Below are 13586 nucleotides of genomic sequence, written 5' to 3' on the forward strand. Positions count from 1 at the left end.
CCCTTTTTATAATATTCTCAAAGTAAAAATCAAATAGGTAATAAACACTTTAGTTGCAAGATTGGTCTAATAATTAAAGTATAAAATCTTAATTGAATCTTATTCCACTCAATGTAAGACATCCAACAAATAATTAATAAAGACCATGCACTCTTGTTATATAAATGAGGGATCAATAACTATAAGGAGAGTATTCACATTGTAGTTAAATGGTTTAGCTTAAATGAAAACTTTTAATTTAAATTCTGAATACACCTTAACATATAATGCTACAATTTAACCAGCTGGCTTAAGTTACACACAAGAGCTATTTGAAAATGTCTAATATATATCTGTAATATGTGATGTCTGCACTGCCTTTTTCTATGCACCTGTAATTGTTGTACTGTATATTGTGAATTTACCTGAAACAAACTCGTACAGGTATTACGCTTACTGATCTGCAGTTATTTAAGCAAAACTCTTTCAATTGAATGGATACAAAAGTCATTACTATAATAATTATACAGGAAAGATTCAACAAGTTATTTTTCTCATACATCTGTACATAAAATTGTTTTATAAAAAACAAAAAGGTGACAAGTAGAGGGATTTTTGTTTTTATTACACCAGGGTCTATTTTATATACCATAAAACATATTTTATCAGGATGGAAAACTTTAATTAGAATTTGTTATGATGATAAGACTTTACTGTTACTTGAATGTTTAAGAATAAAGTGTATTAATATTATTTTTCTTATTTTCCTGTTATTTCTATTGGATGGCATAATATTCTCATCTTAAATTTGGATTTTGTATGTGGCGATTTATTGAAGATATCTGGGTTGTAACAATGTCATTATACACAGAGGTTTTCAAATCCCTGGATTTTAATCATAATAAAAGCATTACAGATATTAATGACATATTGATACAAACAAACATTAGCTTAAGTTATTGAATCCTAAGTATACAGTACCTGGAATTGTCATTACCAATGCATGAATTAGAAGGTAATAAAATAAAAAAGATTGATAAATTATTTTGAAGATAAAAAAAGTTTTCATAATTCTGTGATTTGTTCAGACTGCTGTATATTACCCAAGGAGGAATGCTTTGATTGTAAAGCTGTAAGGATTTTCTCCTTCACATCAGCTGAATTTCCTAGAACAGGATATCTATAAGATCAAGATAAAGACACAGTTTTTCTACAACAGACTTTTTGAGACTGAAATCTATTATCAACAGGGAAATCATTTCCAGGCAAGAAAGCATTCGTAGATGTTAACTTGAGGGAGCGACGTGGTAGTGGAACAGGATATGAGAGATCTCTGAAAGATTCTTCTTTATACAGTTTCACTGTTCTTGGAACTGGTTGTGGTAAAATTGACTGACCGAGGAAGTTTTTTGGCTTAGAAAATTTGACGGATTTCAGCGAGTTGGGAAAATTTGAAGCACATGCCGAAAAGTTTTCAGAAATCTTTATAGGTGAAAAGCTGGGGTCTGGTAGAGTGTCAGGCATTTCAAGGATAGGAAGTCTTGTTCCCCCAGTGTCATAATTAAAAAGTGTATCTGATGAGGAAATGAGTGAAGTTGGTGTGATAAAACTTTTATCGTGTAGTATAGGATTTGCGACATTTTCATCATTTTGTTTTTTATCACCATCTACTGTGGAGGAAGGTGATTGTGCAATACAAGTTTCATTTATTAGTAATGCTTTAGGATGATTTTCTTTAACTTTTCTTTTTTCTCTACATTCTACCCCAATTCCAGGGGATTGTTTTGAAAGCTTTGTAACTCTATGATCTTCATATGATAAGCCATTTATTTTTTCATCAAATGGACTTGATGTATCTAAGAAAGCACTATTCATAGATTTTTGCCTAAGATTTATTTCTGGGAGAGAAATAGAACTACAGTAATAAATATCATCCATTGGAGGCTGTACTTGTTCTGAATCCCTAATTTCTATGTAAGAATTATAATATGATGAAACATCATGGAGTTCCTGTTGTATATCGACTCTTGCATGCAGTAAATTATGATGACTAACATTATCACACTGTATTCTACCTACACCACCATAATCTATTGGGCTGACCTTCGGTGAAAATAAGAAATCCATAAATTGGACTTTCCCTGCAAAACTTTCATTCTCCTTAGGTGACAAAGCCTTGGCTGTCCTTACGTATTGGGGAACAGCATTTACATACAAGGGTGTAGAACATCGGTGTGATACAGTAAATGGTGAAGCTGACGACACCGGACCTGTCTTCGCTGTTTGAGAAACGGCATTTGTATACAAAAGTGTAGAGCATCGGTGTGATGAAGTACAGGGTGAAGCTGACAACACTTGAGCTGTCCTTACAGTTTGGGGAAGATCATTTGTACACAAAGGTGTAGAGCATCGGTGAGATGAAGTATAGGGTGAAGTTGACAACACCTGCGCTCTTCTCACTGTTCGGGGAACAGCATTTTCATGCAAAGGTGTACAGCATTGGTGTGATACAGTATAAGGTAAACTTACCCGGTATGGTCCTTGTAGTTTATTCATAAGAGAAATGCTTTCATTATTCAAATACCTAGCAGACACTATAGGGTTAGGTCTCTTTTACGTCCTACACAAATTTTCTATTCCCTGTAGAGTCACAAGAAACAGTGCTACCAATGTAAGAACCTGAAATAAGTAAAAATGAATTACATCAGTAAAGACACATAGTTATCCTACAATTATTGTCTATGAAAATTTTACATGCTGAGCATAAGAAATTTATCAAGCATCTGCAACAAATGTAGCTAAGGATTTATCTTTTGGTTTAAAGATATAAAACTGGAACATGAAAAGGCACTAATTTTATCTTACAGACCATATTCTGGATTGATTGCGGAATCATCTGTCATAAAATTATGTTGGCAGAGGGTTTTTCATTAGTTTTCATAGCTAAGTGATATCTACAGAATATTAATCAAACAATGAAATTAAAGCTCATTGAGAATACAGTCATATCTCAGTACTCAACTTTTGATGCATTATAAAGATAAAATAATTGCCTTGGTATTCATAATTTTGCTTGGCATTGGGGACACTTGCTAGAATTTGTACAATGGAACCTCTACATTACGATCTTAATTCGTTCCGGGACTTAATTCATATGTTAAAACGATCGTATGTTGGAGCGAATATTCCCATAAGAATACACTGTAATTTGTATAATTTGTTCCACAGCCCAAAAACCTATTGATAACTCCTTAATAAATTACTACACATAATTACACATAGCAAAAATACAAATGCATTATATAATAGAGATGTAAAAAGAATAACTATAAAGAAATAAATAAAAGAGGGGTTTTTATTGTCACTTTACCTTAGAGACAGCCCAACACAGGTGTAGGCTTTGCTACGCACGAAGAGACGGACGGTCAGCGAGGAGTTAGAGATGGTGACTGCCATAACGTACCGAAACTTACTTTAATTTACACAACGTGAACTTTAACCTAACTTAGTTATTATTTTTTTATTTCTATATTCTCTATATTTTTTTTACATTTTTTTTTTTTATTTTTATTTTCAATTTTCATCACTTTCACTCATTTCAATCTTAGTTTTCTTTGCTTCACATTCTTTCTTTTCATCACAAACACTAGACCGCTTCGTAGATTTTTTAAAGAAACTATCGAGAGAAAGTTGCTTGGTAAGACTTTTCAGAATTTTTCTGAAATGGGTTAAGCAGACATCATCGAATTGCGAAACTACACGGCAAACCTGAAGTTTCTGTGGGTGATACTTATCAATGAAATCAACCACGTGTTGATGATGTGCTAACATCTCTTTTATTGCAGCCGAACTTGAGATGTGCTCTACCTCCTCCATGTCCTCCGACTCATTCAACTGTGCTTGGAACTCATTCTGCATGGCAGGCAGCTCCTTGAGTTCCTCGGTGGTGAGCTTTGCATGATGCTCCTTGACGAGTTCGGTGATGTCACCTTCATCGACCTCCAGACCCATGGACTTGCCATGGGATACAATCTCTTCTACGTCTTCCTCTATGGCAATCAAAGGTTCCGGTTCGGGGTCAAAACCTTCAAAATCTCTGGGAGAAACCGCATTAGGCCAAAACTTCTTCCAAACTGAATTCAGTGTCCGTTGAGTTACTCCCTCCCAAGCCTGATCTATGATCTTCAAGCAGTGCACGATATTGAAATTGCTCCTCCAAAATCACACACAGTTAAGTTGGTGCTTTGCATGACATTAAAGCACTGCTTAAGTAAGTGCTTAGTGTAGAGCTTCTTAAAATCAGAGATGACTTGCTGGTCCATGGGCTGGAGGATAAGGGTAGTGTTCGGTGGAAGATACGGCACTCTGATAAACTTGAACTGGTCGCTGATATCATCTTCGAGTCCTGGATGGTGAGCGGGACCATTATCCAAGCAAAGCAAGCCCTTTAAAGGCAAATTCCTCTCCTAAAGGTACTTCTTGACATCAGGGCTGAAAACTTGGTTTACCTATTCAACAAAGAAGTGCCTAGTAACCAAAGCCTTAGAATTAGCATGCCAGAAAACATGCAGCATGTCCTTATTGACTACATGCCTTAAATGCCCTAGGGTTTTTGGAATGATAAACCAATAATGGCTTTATTTTGCAGTCCCCGCTGGCGTTAGCACATACTGTAGGGCAAGAGTCTACCGATGCTTCATAGGCTTATGTCCAGGCATTTTCTTTTCTTTGGCAGTGATGTATGTTCGACTAGGCATCTTTTTCCAAAACAGACCGGTTTCATCACAATTGAAAACTTACTGCTCTATGTAGCCTTCATCCTCCATGATGTTTTTGAACTTAACAAAATCATTAGCAGCCTTGGTGTCCGAACTTGAAGCCTCTCCGTGCCGAACAACTGAATGAATCCCGGTCCGTCTCTTAAATTTCTCGAACCAACCACGAGACTCCTTGAATTCCTCCGTCGTAGGATCAGTTGAACTCTCCCCCGCGTCACCCCCAGAGCCCGCCTCCTTCAAGTCACAATAGATAGCGCTGGCCTACTCGCAAATGATCGTTTCAGTGATCGGATCGCCAACAATCTCCTTGTCCTTTATCCATATTAACAAAAGGCGTTCCATCTCTTCCAGGGTAGGGCTGCAACGTTTTGAAATAATGGTGATCCCCTTCGATGGTTTGACTTCTTTAATGGCTGCCTTCTGCTTGATGATCGTCAAGATCGCAGACACATTCCAGCCATATTGTTTAGCCAGATCACTCACACGCACACTGCGCTCATGTTTTTCTATAATTTCTTGCTTCAATTCTAATGAGAGCATTGCCTTTTTCCTTTTCTCACCGCTACTAATACCTGTACCGAACTTAGGACCCATGATTATACGTAAAATAAAAAATGAAACGTGAAAAAATGATGATAAGCACTGTTAATAACGGACCGAACAGGGTACAACCACACGATGCGCACGAGAACAGAGAACTGACCGACGCGACGCTCACTGGCGTCCCTCCGACGTACTGCCGTCTACCGGCGTAAACAAGAACCTACGACCGCGTATGGTCTACGTCGGATGTTGGAGCATGACATCGGGTGACAAGACGAGAATTTGATTGAATTTTACGTCGGATGTTGGAACAATCGTATGTAGAGGGGGGCTCTCTCTCTCTCTCTCTCTCTCTCTCTCTCTCTCTCTCTCTCTCTCTCTCTCTCTCTCTCTCTCTCTCTCTCTCTCTCTCTCTCAGTGTTAGACAATTTTTTCTGAGAGAGAGAGAGAATGCCTGCCGGCATTGCCCTGGTCTATTAAAGGTATATACTGCCTTCATAGATAAAGGACGGTAGGTCGCCAGCAGTTGCTCCGCTGCTGGCCGCCGGGGGATCCCTCTGTCAAGGTGGACCCGCCGGCTGACCGGCTGCCAGCAGTCAACATAGTTGCCGGCAGTCGGCCAGAGTCTGTGCCGGTTGCTGTTGGGTCGCCGATCAACGGTACCCCATGGCAAGCGGCGGCAGAGCAATCTGACGGCGGACAGTCGTCGTAGTTGGCCGCCGGCAGCTGTAAGATGCCAGCAGCCGGGCCAGGGTTGATGGAAAGATAAAGAGAAAGCATGGATGGGGGGGAAAGCTTTACAGACCTTCATCCGGAATGAGGGTTCATATGGAAGGAAGAATTATATTCGGGCTTCCATCCAACCATAGTCCATCCATACTGATAGTAGGGCTATGTAAGGCAGTCCAAGGGAGGACTGAAAAACACTCTAAAGATAGGGGGGGATCCCTGCCGGCAGCAGACAGGGAACCCCAAGCCAATCCCACAACTACCCATAGGGTTGATTGTCGAATGATGGCCAGGGTGTGTGAAGGCTAGGCCAACACTACAGGACAGCAGGGGAGGGGCAAGGGTCCTGCAGGTGAGGTAGCACCTAGAAGGCACTACCTAAAAGACTCTGATCCATAGAAAAGACAACCTTAGGGGCCAGGAAATTCAATTCCCTAGGTTGGGTTAGTCTGATTAGGTGAGAAGGTGGCAAACAGGTCGCTGTCTCAACTAAGGAACAGAATCTAGTGTCGGAGACCCTAAGCAAGAGAAGAATTCTATTCTTCGGCTTAGGACCTGCCGGCACAGGACTGTCTGCTAGGCCATGGAGAGGAGGAATTATCATGTAACGCCTCCAGGGTATGGCCTAGGGAGGTCTAGCCTCCAGCATTGGCAACCTAACCTGGCTTGGGAAATCAGTTCACCTAGACAGGCGGCTGTCGATCACAGACAAGTTACTCTGATGTCCCGTCCTAAACTCAAAACCAGCTCAGTGGTTGAGAGAAAGAAGCGGGAACACCCCAGTAAAGATTTGCCAGAATACAATTCAAGGCAAAGCTAACTAGGGTTAGCCTAGGCTAGTCAAGGGAAGAGGAATTGCTCTAAATCTCGCAAGGAGATTGGTATCGACTTAAAATGTATAGGAGGTGTCAGTCTCCACTTAAAAGACGATACAAGGGCAATTGGGGACATGTATGAAAGTATACTAAAGCCCCTAGGCTGGTAGCCTAGGCGCAGTGAGAATCGGTCACCGAAATTCTCTCTCTCGTATACTATCTTGGAAAAGGAAAATTTTAAGCAGTAATATCTTAATTGTATAAAATATTGCCTGAGCTTCAATAAAACTTTACCAGGAAGGTTATATCATGCTTGAAGTGTGTAGGTGCCTAGGCTAGGAAGCCTAGCACTCGTGGGGCTCGGTCATAAAATTGCCAAATCCACGCAAACAAGGGCATAATATAAGAATTCTTAGCTAAACTGCTAAATAGCTAAAGTTATTAAAGCGATTAATGCCGGGAAAGTCGTTCTGGCTAACTAAATGTACATGCAAAGAACGACCGCGTCCAAGACGCCATCCGGATGGGCAACAGCTCGTTACGTTAAATACGTACTTATTTCGAGGAAAAAACTGGCAAGAGCTTACATTTATACAATTCAAAGATAGTACTTAACTTTCCAGAAGCAGATGAGGCTGGAGAAGACATCACCGATGCAAAACAATCCAAAATAGCGAGAGATAACACGGGATAAACACTGGTCAGGAACGCTACACACGAAAGAATGGCTAGATGGCGCCACGCGGCGGCGTGCTGGCGCACAATCACAGTACGAGTAGGAGTGTTGCCTTAATAACGGCTTTCCTACAATTCTTGCCACTTTCCCCTCTCGAAGCGTAAACGCTATTAGGGGTGTAGATAGCTATGTGGCGTGTCAAGAATACGTCCTCTGATCTTATGCGATATCCCTATAAGATAATACAAGGGATACTCGTGCCAGGAGTTAGAATTCTGGATACCTTTAGTAAAATTCTCTGGGATATATCACTGTAGTTAAATATAACCTAGGAAGCTACTAAGAAGGAACTTCCATCAGGACGACATGGCCTGAGCCCAAAAATCCCTCTAATAATACAGTGCCCTCTAGTAATACAGTATTGCAAGAGACACACTGACTGCACTACCCCCTTACAAGGTAGTTGGGTTAGGGTGACAATGGCTTCTATGCTTATGCGTCCTGTTCATTATAGAATCTGTTAGTGGAATATAGTCTTTACTTACAACAGGTACATTATCTATGATACAAAGAAATGTGTACCTCATATTATGTTCTCCTAAAACTCAATACAGTACTGGAAATAATACGGGAGATTAAAGAAAAGGTTAGTGTCAATTCAATTCAAGCTGATGTGTTACTTCCAGCAATTAAGGGACTTGAAGTACAATACAAATGAAATAATTTGAATGCCATAAAAAGACAGCAAACACAGAACTGCACCTCAACTGACCTGCATTCAACTTCCTGAATGGAGAGGTTCTTTAGGGAATTAATAGAGGTAGAGAAGCGTCATCCACATTAGGTAGTTACACTACTTTAGTTACAAAGGACCTGTTTCATGTTATTAAAAGACTAAAATATCTATTCCCAAAGTGGGAGTAGTGAGACGAGATTCGACTACCGTATTGTTTGGTCAAACCTGTCATCACTTTGTCGTCAGCATTTTGAAAGTAAACCGAACCTCAATGAAGACCTCCTTCAATGATAAGGGGACTGTCCCGTTTTGACCATGATGTCATTGCCTTATTCAGTGGAGTCCGCATATTTTGAGAAACCGAGCCCGAGAGATATCCTTGTTCATGAAATATGGCATCATGGGTGGACACGTGCTGCCCTTTTGTTACGACTTAACACGTGTTCCAGATTGCGTCAGAAATTTCTTCTAGAAGCTTCCATGGCGTGATCGAAGTGGGCGTTTTTGAGGAGGGCAAACGAGACGCATAATGGTTAAAAAAAAAAAGCCTTCTATGGAAATGACTCCTGCCCACTGTAATTAACTCTGCCCATACATGGGTATATAAACTTCAAGAAGATATTGTCCAAGAGAGATAGGACTGGACATAAGACAAGAGAGGAACTATGTCCAAAGCAGATGAGAACCAAGTCCTAACAAGATAAGAAACAGAGTAGACCAGAAGTCTGATAGAGCCAGTTTCCAACCTTCCCTTCAGACAACAAATGCCTATCTCCAAAATCCTGTTATGGTTGAGAACAAGAGACAAATTGAAGCAGTCAGTCCTCCTTGCTTGTGACGAGTATCCAACACTGCCTGCAACCTGGCCTTAATTCAACACTATCATCGAATTCCTGGAAAAGACTTCTGCTGTCCCATCTTGATGCCACTCTTTCTTTCTGCAACGTCTTCGAATCCGGTCATTGTGCCAGTTTCATTTGAACTTCAGCCACCCTTCTGTAACCTTCTCAAGCCTGAAGCCTCCATACCTGTATTGTCCCAGCTGACTGTTCCCCTTACTATTATGTTTTAATTGATTTGATTTGACAGTTAAAATAACCAAAGAAGTAACATTGATATTCTTTATAAGTTTGTGAATAAATGTGGTGTTTTTTCCGAGTTTCTTTTTATAGTCATTCCCCATGTTTTATTTGCCTGTTGTCGTATAACTTCAGTTTAAATATTAAAAGAACCTGTAACGATTTTAAGATTGTAACATTTGGCGACCTAACCAGGATTTTGACAACGTTACCAATTGAAACAGAGAATATAGAAAGAAGCAGAATGAACGAGATACGAAAGATTTGATAGCCTGGGGTAAACTTCTTGGTCTAGATGGCGATGCTCTCCGCGAGTATGTTTTAAAGAGAGAACAGGAAATGTATGAAAGAGACGAAAGAGCAGCTGAAAGAGAAGATGAGAGACAGCGAGAAGAAAATGAGAAACAGCGTAAGCATGAGTTGGAAATCGCTAGTTCAAGGCAAAATCTTCATAATATTCTGCCAGGTAGCAGACCACGAAGTAATGCGTCATGTAGCAGATGGGGTAGTAATTCATCATTGAACAATGACTGATAATTTAGGTATGGGTGCAATGTTGAAATTAATGCCAAAATTTGATGAGAAAGATGTAACGAAATATTTTGTCTTTTGAAAAGTTAATGAAAAGAGTAGGCTGTCCAAAAACCCAGTGGACTTTGTATTTAGTCAGTCAGTCTTGAGAGTGGTAGGGCACTTTCCGTGTATAGTTATATGTCTGAAGATGAAAGCTAGGACTATGATATTGTTAAAGAAACTGTTCTTAGTGCATACAGGTTAGTACTAGAGGCGTACCGTAAGAAATTTGGAAGTTTGAAAAGGGAAGAGAGCCGTACGTATGTAGAATACAGAAAGAAGTTAGAAAGATAATTTTGTGATTGGTTAACTTCCGCTGAAGTAGATAGTTATGATTATCGAGAACTTAGTTTTGCTATAAAATTTCAAAGATAATATATCTCCAGGCATTAAGCTACATATAGAAGATAGACTTGAAAAATATTTTACAGTTGCGACAAGGTTGACAGATGAACACAGTCTTATTCATAGTTTAAGTGATAGCAAGAAGAAAAATAATCCTTCGTCTGGTAAGATGCAACATAGTAAGAGTTTTTTGCATTAGTAATGCAGGGGAATATGATTATCATTATTATTGTTATGCATGTAGAAATCCAGGTTATAATTCCTGGTTTTGTAAGAGCAAATGGGATGGTAGTAGTTCAGAGATCATTTGTTTTTTATGTAATAAGAATGGGCATATAGTAAGGAATTGTATGGCAGAGGAGAAGAATGTCAAGAAACGTGTCTAGCTAATAAACTTTCGTCAAGCAGCAATGACATTTTGAAAGACACTGTGAAATTTTTACAGATTTTTTGTCTGAAGATGTAGTTTCTTCAGGAGGGGATTCAAGAAAAGTTGTCTAGCTTAGGGACACCAGAGCAGCCGTCTCCCTCATTAGGAAAGTGTGTGTGACATCAAGGGCAGAAATCCGTATGAAAGAAAAAGTTATGTTAGGTGGGTTTCCAAACACTTGTGTTGTTTGTCCTTTGTTGAAGATGAACTTAAAAAGTCAGGTAGTATCAAGATATGTAAAACTAGCTATTATAGACTATTTGCCTGTTGACGGCGTTGACATTATTGTCGGTAATGATTTAATTACATCCAAATGTGTGAATCCTATTTTAAGTGAGGTTTCAGTGCCTGAAATGGTAATAACTAGGCTAGACTTAGATACAGATATAGACTACTGTCATAATTTGTTTGAAGATTCGAACGTGTGTGATGCAGGTGGCAAGGTTGATCTTGCCAAGTGTGGGGATGAGGAGACAGACTCCATCGGTGTTGACAATGTTAGCCAGTTGATGATGTAGCTGTCAAAAGTAGTGACGTAGACGTAGTCGATGAAATGGATTAAAGTAATACAGTAGTTATTGCAATGGTTTAGATACTAACATTCTGAATAGAGATGAGCTGATTAAGTTGCAGAGAGATGAGGAGACTGTTTCAAATTTTTTAATGCGAGTTGGATGACTATCCTTATAATGTTTGTAGAGAAACCTTTTGTTTAAAAGACAAAATTTTATGTCATGTTCGTCCACAGTCAGTCAGCAAAGAGGAAGTTATAGAACAACTAGTAATTCCTAGGAAGCTTCACGAATTAATTATGAAATTAGCACATGCTGATCAAGGACATTTAGGGATTAATAAAACTTTCAAGTGTATAAGTAAGACCTACTTTTGGCCTAAGATGAAAAGTGACGTGAAGAGATATGTATTAAGTTATTATGAATGTCAAATTGCTGGTAAACCTAATAAAGTAATTCCCAAGGCTCCCTTTTGTAACACTCCATCAGTGGGAGAAACTTATGAGAATGCCTTAATTAATATACTGTAGTTGGACCTTTGCCTAGAAGCCAGGGAGGGAATATATATCTATTAACAATCATTGATAGACTAACCCGTTATCCAGAAGCAATCCCAGTAAGAGGCTGCAATGCAAAACCTGTAGTTAAATGCTTGTTGAGCTATTTTAGCAAGTTTGGATTGCCTTGCATTTTGCAAAGTGTTAAGGGCAGTAATTTTGTGTCCAAATATTTCAAAGACAAAATGAAAAAGCTAGGTATCAAACTCGTAACTTCCATACCATATCACCCGAGTCACAAGGGCTAGTAGAACGTTTCCATCAAACATTAAAAAGTTGCTTATGAAAATTGTGTAATAACTTTGAAGAAGACTGGGAAGAAAAACCACATTTTGTCTTGCTGGCCTTATGATTGCCACTTTGACACTACAGGATTTAGTCCTTTTGAGTTGTTGTTCGGTCACACTGCTAAAGGACCTTTATAGTGTAAATTAATGCTTCAGGAGAGTAGAGAGGATTACATACAAAATTTAGAAAATTACAAGGAGAATTTAAGGAAAGCTTGGAAATTAGCGATAGAAAACGAGAGCAACAGCCAAGGGGAAACTAAAAGGAGGTCTTAGTATTAATTCAGAAAGAAGTCCCCTCATTATCTTATAAGTTCGAAGGTCGTTTTCCTATTTTAGAAAAAAGGGGCAATTTAAATTACGTAATTGATATGGATAGACATAGAGCTAAGTGGCTGAACATAAACTTTCTGAAGAAATACAACAAACGCCCAGTACCAGTAATAACTGTGTCATAGCGATAAATTAGTTTTGAGAAAAATTCTGATGTGCTTAAGAATTTCAAGTTATTTAACTCTAGCTTGGAAGACAAAAATCTGAGTGAATTATATGATGTTTTTCTAAATCATCCAGAAACTCTTAGTTTTAAATTAGGTTTAACTAATCTTTTAGAAAATGATATTGAGTTACAGGACAAAAGCCATTAGACAAAGTCCATATCGTTTGAGTCCAGAGAAGGCAAATTCAGTACAAAGTGAAATTGAGTATATTTTAAATAACGTACTTGATAGTTTCTAGCGAGATTGGATGTTCTCCGGTAGTTCTGATAAAAAAGGAAGATGGAGCAGAGAAGTTGTGCACTGATTTCAGAAAAGTAGATAGTGTTACAGTACTAAGCTAAGTAATTTTCCACTTCCCAGGATCAATGATTGCTTAGATAGGATCGGAAATACTAATTTCATTTCCAAGCTTGATTTGGACTAAGGTTATTGACAGGTACCTCAAAGCAGACGAGCTAGAAAAATATCCGCCTTTATAACAGCGTTCAGTAGTTATGAACCTAAAGTAATGCCTTTCAGGTTAAGAAATGCAGCCAGTACTTTCCAAAGATTAATGAATAAGTTTTAAATGGTATTGATAACAGTGTCATGTATTTAGATGATCTTGTTATATTTCCAGAAATTTGGGTAGAACATTAAAAAATTTTAGCTAAAGTCCTGGCAGCCCGTGAAAAAGTGAACCTTGTATTAAATTTAAAGAAATTCCAATTTGGGAAAACCTCTATCACTTATTTCGGGCATAAAGTGGGTCTCGGTAAGATTTGTCCAAAAAATGGGAACACAGAAGTTATCATCAATTTCCCAATCCCAGCAACTAAAAAGCAAGCCATGAGATTTCTCAGGATGGTTTCATATTTTTGTAGATTTTTACCCAATTTTTCAGAAATAAGTCCTCCCATAATTAATCTCTTTAAGAAAGGACGAAGTTTTGTATTCGATGAGGAATGTGTAGAAGCTTTCAATAAATTAAAAGGCTGTAATGCTTCACGAGCCAGTATTATCGTTACCCGATTTTAACAAAGAATTTAATTTAGCGATCGATGCTAG

At 38.6% G+C, this 13586-nt stretch overlaps 1 protein-coding gene across 12 annotated transcripts in view; it reads right to left on the reverse strand.

The window, feature by feature from the left end:
• Positions 1 to 219: 219 nt before the first annotated feature.
• Positions 220 to 13586, reverse strand: part of LOC137654709 (uncharacterized) — a 294512-nt gene continuing 281145 nt past the window's right edge. For all 12 annotated transcript variants that reach the window (XM_068388658.1, XM_068388649.1, XM_068388642.1 and 9 more), the window contains one exon: positions 220 to 2658. In XM_068388658.1, the coding sequence (XP_068244759.1) occupies positions 1168 to 2535 (1368 nt within the window). In that variant the 5' untranslated portion in view covers positions 2536 to 2658 and the 3' untranslated portion in view covers positions 220 to 1167. The remainder of the gene's footprint in view (positions 2659 to 13586) is intronic.

The sequence above is a fragment of the Palaemon carinicauda genome, chromosome 1 (genome assembly GCF_036898095.1).
Source record: "Palaemon carinicauda isolate YSFRI2023 chromosome 1, ASM3689809v2, whole genome shotgun sequence".
NCBI lineage: Eukaryota > Metazoa > Arthropoda > Malacostraca > Decapoda > Palaemonidae > Palaemon > Palaemon carinicauda.